Source organism: Polypterus senegalus, chromosome 3 (assembly GCF_016835505.1).
Source record: "Polypterus senegalus isolate Bchr_013 chromosome 3, ASM1683550v1, whole genome shotgun sequence".
Lineage (NCBI taxonomy): Eukaryota > Metazoa > Chordata > Cladistia > Polypteriformes > Polypteridae > Polypterus > Polypterus senegalus.
In genome coordinates this window covers 101295297-101313461 of record NC_053156.1, presented here as the reverse complement: position 1 = coordinate 101313461, position 18165 = coordinate 101295297, and the positions used below count along the sequence as shown (strand labels likewise).

General features: G+C 34.8%; 1 protein-coding gene across 1 annotated transcript in view; it reads left to right on the top strand.

Annotated features, from left to right (window-relative positions):
- arhgef10 (Rho guanine nucleotide exchange factor (GEF) 10) overlaps positions 1–18165 on the top strand; it is a 222789-nt gene that overhangs the window by 180984 nt on the left and 23640 nt on the right. Inside the window, exons 26-27 of the mRNA XM_039747694.1 lie at positions 1474–1616; positions 10321–10495. Coding sequence (XP_039603628.1) covers positions 1474–1616; positions 10321–10495 — 318 coding nt within the window. The remainder of the gene's footprint in view (positions 1–1473; positions 1617–10320; positions 10496–18165) is intronic.

The window sequence follows — 18165 nt, the reverse complement described above, 5'->3', positions numbered from 1 at the left end:
TGAGGAATATTGGGCAGGTTTTGTTTAGCAGAGTTTGTAATTTGGAAATAGTCTAATAATTGTGTTTATGGAAAGTTAAATTTAGAGTGTAATTGATTGTAGGATACAAAGACATTATCTATGTACAAACCTCTAAGTGACTTAATTCTGCTACGTTTTCCAAACATTAAAAACTGAAAAATGTAGAGGGAACAAAAAGATGATTATCATGTAGAGGTGCTACAGATAAAACCTTCTCTGTCTTGAAGTGCTTCCAACATTGGTTCCATATTCTGAATGAAGGACAATTGGGTTGTTAGTATATTGACAATAACTTGTATTTACTGGGGCACAAAGGAAGGAATATAAAGAAGTACTGGAGGATTTTATTTCCATTTTGGACCAAGTCTATGTGTGTTCATCTATTTGCATCATTGTCCAGGTTTTTATAGCTTGTATATTTGCCATCCAGTAATAAAATTGAAATTTAGGAAGAGCCCTGCAACCTTCTGCTTTAGGTCATTGTAGATTGCCCCTTTGGATGCATGGATGTTTTGAATTCCAATTAAATGAGGTTATGATTGAATCTCACATCTTAAAAAATGATTTGTTAATGTGTATGGGGATGCTTTGAAATAGAAAAAGAAGCTTAGGAAGGATATACATTTTGACAATGTCAATTCTTCTTCTGCACATCTTACCTTTTTGCAAACAGACAGCAACATTTTGTTGAAAAAGAGCTTTATGTTTACTTGTGATGTAAATCCCTAGGTATTTTAACTGATCTGCAATGATAAAAGTCAAGGTGTTCAATCTAATGTGTGCTAGAGAGTTCACTGGAAGAAGCGCACCTTTATTCAAATTAATTGGGACTCCAGACATCTTTTTACATTCTACTAGTGCTGTTAGAACTGCAGGCACAGTATTTTATGGATCCAATATATATACTACTGTATCATCTGCATATAGTGATATTTTCTGTTTCAAGTCCTTCTCTCATAATCTCCTTTATCTCAGAAGCGTTTCGAAAGTGAATAGCCAATGGCTCAATGACGATTGCAAATAGCAGTGCTGACAGGGAACATCATTGTCTAGTACCACATTCTACAGTAGTTTGAAGTAGTCTAAAAATAATGCTGTTAATACAAACTGAAACTTCTGGACTACATTACAGTAGTTTGATCCATGCACATCTTGTATCCTGCTTAAATGAGAGTGATATTCATGGAAAGTTCTACGTTTTTAGTTCTCCGGTTGAAGCAGAAAAAGAACTATGAAAATTGTTCCCGACACCTTTTGAAATACAATTGTGAGACACATCATGTCCTGGCAAGGCAAAGAAGATTTTACCTGCAATTTGGTCCATTCACATTGAAACTTTTGCCGCAATTATACATTGTATTTCCTTCTCAAGCAATTTTTCCATTTTAATTACAATTATAATCTTAACAACTATATTAAATTTTAAACTGTGCCTTTTTGTTCATTTTGCAGATGGATTGTGGAACTCTGACTGTACCACTGTACTGAAACTTGGTGTTCTGCCAGTAAAGAGCATGTTACCAGTGGAAGACGCTATATGGGCATCATCTGGTGGACAAGTATTTGTAATCAATGGCAGTAACCATATTATCGAGGTAAGAAAAGGAGTCAGTCAAGATTACCTGCTCTAAGAACCATATAACATTTTTTGATATTTTGAACATAAGCAGATCATGTGATTTATGCAGATTTTTAGGCTTTCAGAATTGAATGACATCATTTTAAAATGATATTCAGCTTTCACAGTACTGTAGAAACAACTCTAGAAGTTCCTTACAGCTCTTAAATCCTGATTCGATTTTTAGTTTGCATGTTTTTCCTTTTTTTGTTTGTCTTTTTTTTTTTCTTTTCTTCCTCACGGTACAAAGATCCAGTAGTAAGCTGACTGCTAAACCTAAACTACTGTACTTCAGATGTGAGTGAGTGCTTTTAATTGACTGATATACCATCCTGGATTGGTCACTGTCTTTGGGCCTTGTTTTTTGCTCATCACATCACCTAACTGAAAAAAACAGAAGTCAAAGATAAGTTAGTGATTCATATACATCCCTAGACAGAAGAGGACTAGGTTGTATACTACAGTGAAACACTAATTTCTTATCTACATATAACATGATTTTCAGTGCTTCATTCTGTCCATATGTCCTTCCACCATTGAACCTTTGCCTAATCTCACCACCAGATGGTTGTTATTTTATGATACAATGTTTTCATGTTTCTTAGTTTTGCATTCTCGACTACATATTTCTTCACATTCTGTTTATCACCATCAAATGTTATTAATTGACTAAGACCACTTAATCACACATTCATCACTGTCTAGCTTACTTTGTTAAGCAAAAATTTCCTTACAGCGCTGTCTTTTTTACCTTTCTGTGTGCAACTTATGTAGTCTGTAAGAGAACCAAACTATACCTAGCTCAAGACATGCTGTTTGTATTTTGAAAAAAATGTACATCTGCTCCCTAACAGTATATCCTTATAGGAGATCATGGGCTTAATTCAGAGTGAGCTACTTCAGCAGTCACTATTTAATCAATTAATTTGTAAAATCAGGTGAATAAAACTCACATCTCTCAGAGTTACCACACATGGAAACTTGTGTTTTAATGGGAAGTATTTATAACAAATAATAAAATAAGGATATATACAGCTTTCTGTACCCCAGTGGTGGACTAGATGGCTCAGAAAATGCATGTATTTTTGCAGAGCTGAGGTAAAAGCTGAAAAGTAAAAGTTAACTTCTTATTAATATGAATAATAAACAACCTAACCATTTGTTTCTGTATAACTGTCTGGTGTTTTTAGGCAACCTGTGTTTATTTGTGTGTAAATTATTCTTCTGAAGACTAGAGTTTCTTCGTGCACACATTGTAGGACAAATTTATACGCTAAAAGAAATATAGCAGTCCTGATTCTGCCCTTGCAGTACTCATTCTATAAATGTTTGCCTTTGTGGTCTGTTAGAGGTTTACGTTAAAGCTACCTCCTACTCATTATTTTGCAGTCAAATCCTGAAACACATCTTAAGTATCCATTGATGTATTGCATAAAAGAGCCATATTAAATTATTTTGAGGCTATTTTATGACTAACTTGTTTGTTTCTTTTTGTGTCATATTTTTTATCCACATATTACAGCTTGCTTTGGTCTGTTGTAAAGGAATAAAGCAATAGGTAGTGAGCCAAGAAGACAGATTCACTAGCAAAACTTGTTTTTCTGGATTATCTGCAATGGGGCCTCCTCATTTGGCATTTTCAAGGGGATAGTTCTCAAAGTTATTACCATGCATTGCAGTGGATGCTTCGATTCATTATATAGTCTGAATATAAGAAGTCTCTCTAGAGCAGCACTTTAGTTTTAAATTGATTGCCTTTTTGTTTTTGGAATGGTAAAGTAGAAATATACACTATGAGAGGACACCTGTTCTTCTTAACAGCAGTTTTCTATTTCTTATAGCTCATTTACTATTTACGATGTAATAGTGTTTCTGTATTTAAAACATATGCTTCTCTTCTAGTTTTGTTGCAATCTGCTTTTCTTATTGATTCTCTGAAAAAATCCAGTGTTGGTTCCTGTCTTTTGCCCAGTGCTGTTGGTATTTGACCAGGCCACCAGCAGCCTTAAATTGGATTAAGCAGCTAGTAAAATGTAAAAAGAAGAATTTAGAAGTAAAGGTCTGCAGGTTTATAACATGTCACAAAGGGATCTGTGTGATCCAAGTACTTACTGTATACTATGAATGTAAGGCACTTTAAAATTTTATCTATTATCAGGGAAAGCATATTACAATATTGGCAGTCAGAATGACTAGCAGATGCAATATTGTATCAGGATTGCATGTTTCTGTCCCTAACAGCCAAATCTATTAAAGTGAGCTGTATTCTAGTTAATAGATTTATTTTGTCAATTTCTACAGCATTTTTTCTTTCATTATCCTATCAAAGTTTTTTTATTTTTTTTTTTTTTTTTTTTTAACTTCACAGGAATGCAGTGTAGTGTCAACTCAATTAAGTTTACTCTGATACTCTGTTATATTTAAATGTCTGTTTCTTTAAAATCCTTTGGATGGACACCATTAAAATATTATTTTATTAAAAGATATTGTTTGTTTAATCTAACAACATGTTTTCACCCTGGTACTACAGTTTTACACCCTTTTCATCAAGGACATGTTAGATAAAGTTAATTCTTTTTTCCAATCTGACACTGGTTTGGTCCCTCTAGCTGTTCTGGTGTATTCTGTCCAGGAATAGTTCCTGGCTTGTGCAGGAAATATTCCTAATTTGTTTTAGAATATTAATATTATTTTTGAAATTTGAAATAGTCATTTGATATTACTCACTGATGCTAATATAGGCACCACCTCCCCATGACATTCAGTTATATTATGTGAGTTTGAGAATGAGATATGATAAAATAATATAAGTGGTCTAACAGGGCTTGTATATCACAGACATCTTCTGTAAAGGTTATGCAGTTGAACACCTGACCAAATTCCAGTAATAGTAAAATCTGTTCCCTTTTTTAGACCCCATGATGACTGATAATCCTGTTAAGTGACATTAAGCTGGTAGTATGGCCACCTGCTCACGCTAAAGATTTAGTATCCCTTCAGATTGGAGTAAGCATGTAAAAGAAGAGAGTGTTCTCTTTATACAGTGCAAACCTTCTGATGAGATTTAAGTTTACAAAGGAAAATCTTTATGCTATATATAAAACCAAAATTGTAAATTATAGTTTGTTTGAACCTAGAACTTACAACTCTTCTTTCAAATAAATCAAATATTTTCTGTTTTTTTAACTTAATTTTTCATTATTTGACCGTTATTATCCTGTTTGTGACAGGCAACATTACTAAAAGGTGACTTATAAAATTATGAGATATTACAGTTGTTCGTGTGTATTTTGTTCCTTTAGAGCACTGATGTGCACATGGTTAGGATTTTACCAGTACAGTTGTTATTTAAAGCCCTGTAACCTAGCCACTATCCTACACTGTCTGTCTGTTTACGATAGATACCTGCTTCTGCAAGGATTTAAACACTTGCTTCCTATTTATTTTTTACTTCTGTCCACCTTGCTATTAATCCATCTGAGGTGCAATAGTCTGGTTAATTTACTTTTCAGTATAATCTTATTAGAGCATTCTGACACGCAATCGCACTGTCTACAAAACATAGAAAAACATACACTAAAGTCCCAGTGATATATTTGGTTGATTTTTCTCTGTATAGTTTTTACTGCATGCACTGTATCTTTTAACCATCTGGTGAGTAGAACTGTACTCTTTATTACAATACAGTCTAACAAGGGTATTGTGGAAACTTTTGAAAAGCCTGCTGCTTTGGGGATATTATAACAGTATGTGGAAGTTGAATGCACAAGATTAAATGTGCTATGAAAGTTAGTATAGTGCTTCTCAAATCAAGCTTGATCAATATAGAGTAACCAGGGTCAAGTATGTTACTTCCCCTTACAAGATGCTTGCAAACAGAGAAAACATAGATATTTTCAACAGTGTAATTTGATTTACTCAGTCTAGAAATCTGCCATATTGTAAATGACGGCTTTGTCAGTACTGGTTACCCATTTGTATGGTTGGGTCTACACTTTGAAGACCTTCAAATCACAGTTCTGTATTGTTTTGATAATGCTAGGTAACTAGTATTTAACATCTTATGGAATGCGTTTTTATCACAATTTAATTATGGAAGGAAAACCTAAATATGTTTACTTTTTTAAGGAAGAGTCACAATGTACAGTGAACCCCTCGTTTATCGCGGTTAATCCGTTCCAGACTCTGCCGCGATAAATGAATTTTCGCGAAGTAGGATTCTTTATTTATAAATCAAATATTTTCGTAGTTAGAGTATAGAAAACCTGTTTACGACCTTCTAAATACGTTTAACATTATTAGAGCCCTCTAGACATGAAACAACACCCTTTAGTCACCATTACACTCGTATTACTCAATATATAGACAAAATAAGAGAAAATAAGACATATTAGATGTTACAAATATCATATTACTAGGCGCACTCGCCTTTTAAGGCGACTGACTTTTATCTTCAATTATTGTGCGCTCCATGTGTACATCAGGCATGTAAGTGTAGAGAATGAGAACATCAAAGTGTCCATTCATAACATCTTTTTTTATCCCCTCAAGTGCTTGTCCAAAGTCGTACAATGTCAGCCCGAATCTGTACCGCTAAAGACGGAGTTTCAGGCACTAAATAAGCTATAGATGAGAATAAGCAAGCACCATCTCCTGATATTTACTACGCGGTGAGGCATTTGTACTCCATCAACATTAATTATTTCCAGAGACATCATTTTTCTATTTTTCCAGCATCGCGCACAAAAGCAAGGGAACGATGAGAGCACCAGAACTCTGCTCACATTGCGCCGCCGTACCTCAAGCCACAAGTAGTAAGTCTGTAATAAGCGGAATATCACTACGCTTTGAACTCATGGGACAGAAGGACAATCGAACGCTTTTCTATAGTAGATTATTGTACTGTACATTTAATTGCACACAACCACTAACCTATGAAGGCACGACCTCAGTAGGAGAGTCTTCAGAGGTGGTGCAGTATCTTCAGCAGGTGAGTTGTTGTCTTCTTCCGCTAAAGAAGTACTAGGAGTAGGCAGTGGGTGTCTGGGTGTGCAGCTGAAGAACATCTTGATAGGCAGTTGCTGGCACTGTCTTTTCATATGCGTGAGGAGGCTTTTGTAGGGTATTGCCATCTTTAATCATATCCAAGAGTTTCACCTCCTTCTGGATAGTAAGCATCTTCCTCTGGCGCTTAGTTTTATTCTTAGAAGGCTTAGAAAAAGCAGCACGTTTAGGAGCCATCGTAGGGCTTAGATAAAAATTCTCAGAAAGCGCATGCGTAGTGACGTAAGCGTGCATGAGAAAAAAACGCGATAGAGTGAAGCCGCGAAAGTCGAAGCGCGATATACCGAGGGATTACTGTATATATTTTTTACCTTTTACTGTTTTAAATAATGGATTTTGTGTAATCAGATTCAAGCGAATAGGTTTAAATCCTGGCTTGGATACGATCTGTTTGAAGACTGTGCTTGAAACCCACATAATCCAATCCAGGGTTACAGGGGACTGGAGTCTATCCCAGGAGCATCAGGCACAAGGCAAGAGCTAGCCTAAGACAGGATGCCAGTTCATTCACAGAGCTCATTCCTCCACAGAGCCAGACTCACACTGTTCAATTAGAATTGTCAATTGTGAAAGACAAATCGATACAGAAACATAGGGGGAACGTGCAAACGTGTCCATTAGAAATTTATGCTAAATATTTTTTCATTTGTGTTACATCAACTTTTGTATTTGAGTTCATTTTTACATACTTGAAGTACTGGTCTTGAAAAAGCTTAGAAATGGGCAGATATAGGAAAAAAGTATGGCTTTGAACTGGTATGATTATTTGCTATCGCTAAAGTATGGAACTGACAGTAATTTATATCATCTTGACCTGGAAACTACTTTGGAATAGCAGAAACTATTTTGTGTTATATAAGCACTTCCTCTTGGTACAAAGAAGTGTCTTTATGCCTAACAGAGCTCACTGATATTCACAGAAAGCCATCTGATTATTCTTTCCATTGCATGTTGAGTGACTCAGACTGTTTTGAAATATCTATCTTTATGGGATTTAATGGGAAGTCATTTAAAAAGACTTGGACATTGCCTTTAATGAATACTGCATGTAGAAGATTCATTCATAATTAGTTTTCCAACCTATCTATACATTTTCCGTACCTGTGTTGTTCAGTTGAGGGTCATGGGCATATTGATCCTATTGTGGCAGCATCATCTCAGAGCAAGCCCACAATCATTCCCCCTGGGCCAGTTTAATGATGACATGGACACAAATGGACGAATAGACACAGGCTTGGTCCACAATAGAATAAAATCCTGCAGTACTTCTTTATATTCCTTGCTTTGCACCCCAATAAATACAAGTTATCACCAATATACTAACAACCCAATTGTGTATCACTCACTCAGAATATGGAACCAATGTAGGAAGTATTTTAAGATAGAGAAGCTTTTATCAGTGGCACCTCTGCACAAGAACCACCTTTTTCAACCCTCGCAAACATACACAGTTTTTAACATCTGGAAAATATTTGGGATTAAATCACTTAGAGATTTGTACATAGACAATGCCTTCATATCCTATGAACAATTATACTCCAACTTTAACTTTTCAGCAACACATTTCTTTCAGTACCTTCAAATTAGAAACTTTGCCAAACAGAACCTGGCCAATTTCCCTCCCCTCCCACCTACCTCTATACCGGAAAAAATATTGATCCGTCTTGAGAACTCAAACAGTATTTCCGTAATATATAAAACAACATTACAGTCCCTCCCTTTCAAAGATCCAAGGGTACAGTGGGAAAAGGATCTCTCACTCAACATCTCAGAAAAGGAGTGGAAGGTAGCAATGCACAGAATTGCGCAAAGCATAGAATTATTCAACTCAAAATTATATATCGAGCGCATCTCTCTCGTTTTAAAATGGTCCAAAATGTTTCCAGGGCAAGATCCAACCTGCAAATGCTGCAATCAAGTTACAGCCTCACTGGGCCACATGTTTTGGGCCTGCGCCAAATTAACATCATCAAATCTCTAAATGCCTTTCAGACAGCCTTGGTGTCACAATCCCTCCTAATCCACTAACAACTGTGTTTAGTGTTCTTCCAGATGGGCTTGAAGTGGAGAAGGACAAACAAATTGTGATTGCCTTTACTACACTACTGGCATGTAGACTTATCTTGCTCACCTGGAAGAATCCTATCTCACCTATTCTAAGTCAGTGGGTAACTGATGTTATATACTATTTGAAACTGGGAAAAATCTAATTTACACTTAAAGGATCTGTACAAAACGTTTTCTAAACCTGGCGGGATCTAATCAATAACAATTTAGAATAAGCATTTAAATTGAGGAGGCAGGTTCTCTCCCCTCTTATACTCCGTTTATCTTTATTCATTTATTAATCTAACTATGTACTTATTTTTACTAGCTTAAAGTTTTACTCTGCTGGTCTAGCTCTCTTTCTCAAAGGGGTGGGGGTTGATTTGTTTTGAACCTATTTTTGTAAAACTTGATTTATTTGTATGGAATGCTATTTAAAATTATTAAATTAAAAAAAATGATGACAATCAAACCAATTCTCGTGTAATTGGAATATTTGGTTAAAAGACCACACAAATATAGGAAGAATTTGTAGCATATACTCAGACAGTAGCGGAGATGGGATTCAAACTGGGGCATAAAGAACATGTAATAATTCATTTCATAGGATTGACAAAATGTACAAGTATGTAAATTAAATTTACATTTGTTTAAAATCAAAAATAATTAATTCTGAAATATGATATGCATAGAAGGTAATAGTAGGAAGATCGATTCTTGTAATGAAAAGTTTTTCTTTGTTATTCTTTGGATGCTTTAAGAAACATTCTTTTAAACCCTTAATCCAGGATAAGTATTCCAGTACTTCCAGATTTTTTTCAATAATAAGATTATTTTTGAAATTTGACACTTTTGTCTAAGTGAGGTCTATTGTTTTTTACTAGCTTTATCAAACGTTTATCACAGATATCCCTGAGTAGGCTGTTACATCTTAATTAGGCAACAAAGCCCAGAAGTGAGGCTAGAAGTATTTTGGACCAGGAAAGGGGATCATAAGTCAGATTTAAGACCTGAAGATCTACACTTAAGATTAAATCGAAAAAGATGTAAAACATAGGTGTTAGTGATGGTAGTAATAGTAGTAGTCCTGTCATGTTTAACACCACAATAAACAAGAATAAATTAAAATATAGGGATTCATTTTATTAAACAGAAAACAGAAATTAGCTGGGCCTGATATAGCATGATAGAGAGTAGGATATCGGAAGGCAAAATACATCCTGGCTGACTTACAAGAAACAAATAACAGAATTACAACTTCTACAAGATTTTTAGACTGTTACAGTGTTCTATAAGCTGGCAGGGTGGCTCCTGGATTGGTATTCAAGGGCACAGTGATTAAGAAACGATGCAGCATTTTGAGTACTCCTGTCCTGTTTTACTGACATCTACCATAAGGTCTCTGTATTGCACATTCACATTATAACAAAGCACAACTTTAGCAGCATGGTGCTTCATTGAAATATTCCTTTCATGTGCTATATACAGTATTCTGATTATGAGAAGGCATTCTCGTGGTCTAAACTCACATGATGTTTACTAACTATATTAATGTTCTTATGTTTATATAGAAGAATCTTGAAGCACATCAGGAAGAAGGAATGATCATTTCTCACATGGCAGTCTCTGGAGTGGGAATTTGGATTGCATTCAGCTCAGGCTCCACTCTCAGACTTTTCCACACAGAAACTCTTGAACATCTTCAAGACATCAATATAGCAACTCCTATCTATAATATGCTGTCAGGTAATAATTTGTTTTAGGGTGTTAATCTCAAAGGTAAATACTGTCACCAGTTCTTAAGTATGTGACTTAATTATATTAAGCATGTCTCTCTTCTTTGTAGCATATTATAACCCGTATAAAATTCTCCATGGTTTAAATTATTTTGTACTTGCATTTAAATTATTTATAAAAACGTAAATTATTGAAAGTAATAATGGTGTATCATTGAATAAGAATAAATGGTAGATGATATCTTTGATTTATAGTATAGTTTCTCAGTAATGGCCAGTGTGGATTAATTTTTAATATGCTTTTCAAAATATTCTTCTCAACAGTTAAGCCATATACTGCACATTAGATTCAAAGATATGGCCAAGTAAGATGAACCATATAAATATTACAAATGTTAGCAACATAATAACTATTAAATTGTGTTTTCATTTATCTTTTTAAGTATTTTATTTTGTTTTTACATACAGTATATTTTCATCAGCATAGCAGATAAGAAAGCACCCAGAATCCATAAAAGGCTTTTGGTTACTTATAACAAAGCTTAAGCATTCCAACTCAGCACTGTTTCAATCAGTGGTGTCTGGCTGCAGACATCTGTTGTGAGTTCTCCCTATTGTCAGGCCAATAATGAATGTCTGGAAGTAAAATACACATAATTCCGGTTGTCATCCAGGTATATATGAGATTAACTCTAATATTTCCCAGTACCATGATGAAACATGATGCACATATATTTATGGATTTAGTGTAAATTCAAGTACAGGCTAACCTGTGCTGTGTCACTTTGCTATACCATTCTATGACTGATCTTAGTATGGGCCCTGTAATGCACTAGTGACTGGTCTGCTGCTTTTTCCTATGTGGTACCCATATCTTCTGGGGTAGGCTCTGGCCTGTATTATGATTTGTTATGCTAGTGCTTATCTTATATACATTGGTTAACTAAGCAAGTTCACAAAAACCTGGAAATAAAAAGCTGAGAAACAACATCTAATAGATTTTGTTTTTTAACATTACTTTATGCTTAGTTTTTTAAATAATCCTGTACACTACAACTTAAATTCTGTGTGTTTCAAATAGAAACATTAAATAGTACCAAACACTATGTGGAAATATTTATTCTTCCTGGAAATAAAGTTAGTAACAAAAGCACATTCCCTTTTATTGTTTTGTATTTATCCCCTAAAGATGGAAAGTGTCAGATCTGCTTAAAGGTTTGTTATAATAATATAATAGTAGTAGCTGTGCTAACAGGTTGAAATCTAATTAATCATAGTAGAATTCACCATATTCAGCGTTAATGTTTGCAGTGCACCAAAAGATGGCACATCATAAACATTAGCACTTTTTTTTTTTTTTTACAAATCCCATACCAAATGGCATATGACAGAGACATAGCTGAATGACCACACATATACACAGACACTTGGCCTTTTTATTAAGGTAGATAATATATACATCTGGAGACAGTCATGAGTGAACGTTACTTAAAAGTGGGTGGGAAAAATTTGACAGTTTGTAGAGGGTCACATTTTTAAATCAATCCAATACATAATAAAAGTGGAACTGAAAGTAGAGGCAGTGATTTTGAACTGCAGTGGTGCTCATGCTAACCTGGTGAACCTCTCTACAGCAGAAAAATCCCCTAAAAAGACACCTATTACACATATTAATGTGTGTCACATATATAGAGAGCAGACTGTCTGTTTTATATATAAATATAACCTGTTGCTAGGGCAAAAGCTTTTTGTAAAATCAGATTGTTAATCGGCATTTGAAGATATAAATGGACTAGTGGAACAAGTGAATGTTACATTGTTTCTGTTGTTCACAGTTATTACGATAGTGGTGGAAGTAAGGCTGAAAGGATTGGCAGCTACATTTGTGAAAATAACAGCATTTTTACCTTTTTGTTTCCTCACAGCATCAGGTTTTCTGTTCAGTTTCGTTTTTTTCTGCCTCCTTTTTCCATAGTTATTTTACATATTTTTGTATTACATGAGTAGAAATGGGACATTACAACCCAAGAATGTTTAAAGTGTATGAAGCAGATGAAATTGGGGCAGGTTTTTAGGAAGAAACCCTGTGGGTGGAGCCTTTTCAGTGGCATTCATCTCTATTCTCTACAAACTTTTTAAGCAATTGTCCCCAGATGTGTATTCTCATTCAAGAATCACTTATGGTTCTGTGAGACTAGGGCTAAGGAAAAAAGCTGTCTGCTTTAAGTCCTAGCAATTATTTTATTAAGACAGAAGTTTTTTTTTACCTTTTAGTTAATACTGACTTACACTGCAGGGAGAAATATGTGAAACATTTTTAAATAAATAATATTTTTATTTGCAGTAATTACATTTGAGTATATGTATTTGTTTTAAATAATATTCTCCTGCAAATATAAAAACAAAGTCCTATTGATAAAAAAGAAAATTAAGACACATCTATAAACACAGAAAAGTACATTATAATATGTAAAACTGCAATAGTTATTTTTTTTCTGTAATAGCAAATAAAGATGCAAAAAAATTCTGCCCCTGTGGACTACCATGTAAATCACAGGTCCATGTACAAGTGCTTTTTCTTAGGCACAATATGTCAACCAGAGATCAGCATCTCACTCAAAATACCATCCTGACACACCGGGAATTATGTCTTATATGAAGGAAGATTGTTATTGCATGAGGCAATGGCAGATTATGGTGTTTGGTCAGAATAAAATATTTTCTATTGTGTATAAAATAATGTTTGCTTTTTTCTTTTTAATCAAATATGCTTTGACTAACACAATTCTATTCACATCTTATATTTTATAAATAAATACTGTATTGGGAATATTTATTAAAGATAAAAAATAACATCATAATTGTAATTACTGACTGTGAAATATTCTAAAATGATACTCCATATGATTATGTTTTAAATGTGTCATTTTAAACCTTCTGAGTTTGGTTTTTATAGATGTAGGACCAGCAGTAAAGAATCAAATATCAAAAATATTCTCATATTCATGATCAACAACCTTGAAATAGCATAAAACAACACTCCACATGTCTATATTATCATTCTAGATTTTTTCTAATATTTGTGAAAAGAAGTTTGACTCCCTAGTATCCCATTGGATACATATATACAAGTGGGGGTTTTCACATACCAGTGAGTCAGGAGGCACTGGACAAAAAAAAAAAATAAAGTGATTTTAAACTGTTTCTTTACAACACTAAATAGTACATGTCATGATATTGTATAAAATGTTTGTGTTTCCTACTGTTTAGTTATGTTCCTGCTTTCAGAATAGCTTCCTTTGTGCCAGGAGGTGTCTCATCTTCACCATTAAAACAGTTGATTGGCCATCTGAAAAGCAAATGGGCCAGTCTCTGCTGTCACCTATGCTACAGGATGTGCATGGTTAATATAACAGGAAGTTTTAATTATTCAATTTGTATACCCTTTAATGACTGAAGGAAGTTAAGGTAAACAATTTTAAACCAATGTTAGATGGTAAACAGACAATTGATTGTTGTTTTTTTTTTCCCTAAATTAATTTCCGGTAAGCAGGTTCAGAATGACTTCTCAGTGGGTTTAAAATGTCCTTAGTATCCTTCATTAGAAGCCATAATAATCAATTTGCTTTCTTTTACTGTTATTGCATTAGACCCTTCAATCATGTAATAGAAAATTACCTGACCAGTGGTGATTTCATTGTCTTTTGTAATGACAGTATGCTGTTTGTGTTGTGTTGCAAATTATGCTCATTTGTTGTTGCATATTCCATGAAAGAAAACATAATGTGGCCAGTGTGCTATGCACTTTGGTACAAAGTCCAAGGAATACAGTAATTTTCCAGGCAGACAGCTCATTTAACATACATATGCTTTTTTTCTCAGACATTTTCTTGCAGTCAGAATAGTAAGCAAGGATCTAAACCTTTTTCTTTTTTCCTGCATTTTTGCTTATATTTAGCATTTAACTTTTTGACTTCTTACATTTCTGAGCTGTGTTCAAGTTATTATTCATATTTATGTATTTACTTATTTCAAAATTTTAAGATGAGAGAAAAAAGTAACTAAAATAGATTTTCGATTGACTCTCTATACCACTATGATTAATGAACGTGTAACATCCGCGTTCGTAGAGGAGTCATTTCCATCTGAACTGATTCCTTTAGTATTTTTAATTCAATAATGGTAATGTTGCTTTACAAAATACAGTGTTTCCTTGTAAGAATGCAAAATATCCTAGTTGCTGCTGATGTCAGGTATTTCTATATAGATATCTGCCTGCAGAATTTTGTGTCCATGCTAGGCTTAATGGTCTGTTGTTGTGAGCAGTTGTTGCATAACTTAAGCAGTTCCATTTAACTCACTGCCTGGTCTAAACAGAAAGGTTTAAGGATGGCTGCCACATTGCTCACTCAAATTTGCTAAATATACTGCAAAGATGTTTCTCAAAAAATAGACCTAAATCAAAAATAACTGAGAAAGCTCCTGTTACATAAGGAAGAAAATAAAAATAAAAGATATAATACAGACATATCTAAATAAACAAAGCACAAATTAATTATTTCTCCTGTTGCATAAATTTTATGGACAGCATTTAAACAATAATAAAGAGATACAGTACTTGCATTGTATTATAATTTTTGCAGAGGGCATTACCAGTGTACATTACTTGCAGACATGGACATTAAGGGCATCTGTTGTGTTCAACATCTCACTTCCAGGTGATGAAGAAACCTTTGAAGTTCATAGACATTAGCAGCAGCCTGAGGCTATGCTTTACTGTTCAGTGCTAGCTTTTGCAAGTCTTCTGTTTACATCAACTTTAAAAATAAAATTGGCATAAAAACAGCAAGGCACATCTGTTTTATATTTTGCAGAAACAGAAGGTAGTTTGAAATGCTAACTAGGAGCCACCACAGGTATCCATGGGCATCTGTTGCATTCACTCAGCATATGAACACAGGAGAAAACGGCAGATGAACTTAAAATGGGGTTTCTAGTAAAATAACATAATACTTTCAACACACTCACTATTGTTTTCTTTTTCCTTTTTCCTTGTCTGTTCCTTCATTTCTGCCATGAATAGTATGGCCAGTTATGCTTAATTCTGCCTGTAAAGTGAGCCTTTCACAGCTTTCTCAGGAATATAAGATAGGTTTGTTTCATTTCCAATCCTCACTTTCAGTCTGTTATTTTTCAGCCAGGGCTTATTCCCTAGCTTATGTGGATTTTTTTGTTTGAGGTGAATCAGGAATAACTCTTTATTACTGCTTTCAGGATGTGGTTTCCAATTTCTTCTTTATTTCTTTAGGAGATTCTGATTTCTAATTCTTTTTCTCAGAATATTCTAGTTCCTTTCCCTTTATTTTATTTTCCTTCTTTCATTTCGTTGGCAATTCACAATTCTTGGCTATTTTTTCTTTGAAGTCCCAACATAAATTTAGTGAGGTTTACAGCAGTCCTGATAATTCCTCAGGTTTTGCCTGTGAGCTCTATTTTTGATATTTGCAAGTGTATCCCTCACAGCCTGCTTAGCAATTTCTAATGCAGTGACTCAGTCGCTTGCATCAACTTCAGTTTACTGTCCTTTTTAAATACAGAATATTGTTGCGTCTTAATGGTCCACTTGAGTACTTATTCATTGTAAGCTCCATTTTAAGCTTGATATGCTCAGTTTGGTTGCCCTGAAATTCTCCCTTAATCTCCTGTCTTTACCCATTTTTTTTGAGAATGAGTATGACAGGTAAATCATTGTCTTTAAAAAGTGAGACAAAGAGCCACACATATAAACTGTACTAGCAACTTGGCTACATCTGAGTGTGGCACGTGTTGTTCGGAACTACTGTAACTTTGTTTTGGCCTCATGATGTCTTGTGTTGATCTCTACATCTGCATCCTTGGGAACCACCTAATTTTCTCTTTTTGGTTTGGTTTGATCTACAGGCTCATATTAGGGGACATTATATGTTCTGTACCACATAAAGCATGCCTACAAGTAAAAATACTGGATATCCAAAACAAAAAAAGATAAAATATAACTAGTAAAGTTATATTGTTGTAGGAAAACTTACTTCAGTCTTTCATGTCACTTAATTCGGAGCATATACTTGTAGCATCAACTGCAAGGCAGGAATCATCCATAGATTTACTCAAGCCCATATTAGGGACCACTCATACATATTTACACTCACATGTGTCTAATTTAGAATGACAAATGAAACAGAGGTTCGTGGAGAAAAATATGCAGACATTTTTTAGAACATTTAAACTGCTCAATGGCATCGGCTGAGCATGGAATTCATATCTATGATGAATGATCTATGAGGCAGCAGAGTTCCCTATTGCACCATGATGCTTCTCTTTTCTAATAACAATTAACACTATTTCAATGTATATACACTATATTGCCAAAAGTATTGTGACGCCTGCCTTTACACACACGAACTTTAATGACATCCTGTTCTTAATACATAGGCTTTAATATGGAGTTGGACCACCCTTTGCAGCTATAACAGCTTCAACTTTTCTGTGAAGGCTTTCCACAATGTTAAGGAGTGTGTTTATGGGAATTTTTGACCATTCCATTCCAGGAAAGAATTTGTGAGGTCAGGCACTGATGTTGGATGAGAAGGCCTGGATTGCAGTCTCTGCTTTATTTCATCCCAAAGGTGTTCTGTTGGGTTGAGGTCAGGGTTCTGTGCAGGCCAGTCAAATTCCTCCACACCAAACTCACTCATCCATTTCTTTATAGACTTTGCTTTGTACTCTGGTGCACAGTCATATTGGAATAGGAAGGGGCCATCCCACAAAGTTGGGAGCATGAAATTGTCCAAAATGGCTTTGTATGTTGAAGCCTTAAGAATTCATTTCACTGGAACTAAGGTGCCAAGCCCAGCCCCTGAAAAACAACCCCACACTATAATCCCCCCTCCACCAAACATTACATAGATAGATAGATAGATACTTTATTAATCCCAAGGGAAATTCACATAATCCAGCAGCAGTATACTGATACAAAGAAACAATATTAAATTAAATAATAATAAAATGAAAAGAATTAAAATAATCACTGGAACTAAGGTGCCAAGCCCAGCCCCTGAAAAACAACCCCACACTATAATCCCCCCTCCACCAAACATTAGATAGATAGATAGATAGATAGATACTTTATTAATCCCAAGGGGAAATTCACATAATCCAGCAGCAGTATACTGATACAAAGAAACAATATTAAATTAAATAATAATAAAAATGAAAAGAATTAAAATAAAATTAATGTTAGCATTTACTCCCGGTGGAATTGAAGAGTTGCATAGTGTGGCGAGGAACGATCTCCTCAGTCTGTCAGTGGAGCAGGACAGTGACAAAAGTCTGTCACTGAAGCTACTCCTCTGTCTGGAGATGACACTGTTAAGTGGATGCAGTGGATTATTCATGATTGACAGGAGTTTGCTTAGTGCCCGTCGCTCTGCCACATATGTTAAACTGTCCAACTTTAATCCTAAAATGGAGCCTGCCTTCTTAACAAGTTAACGCGTAGAAGAGGGCACTCGCCACAACCGTCTGGTAGAACATCTGCAGCATCTTACTGCAGATGTTGAAGGATGCCAACCTTCTCAGAAAGTATATTCTGCTCTGAGCTTTCTTACATAGAGCATCAGTATTGGCAGTCCAGTCCAATTT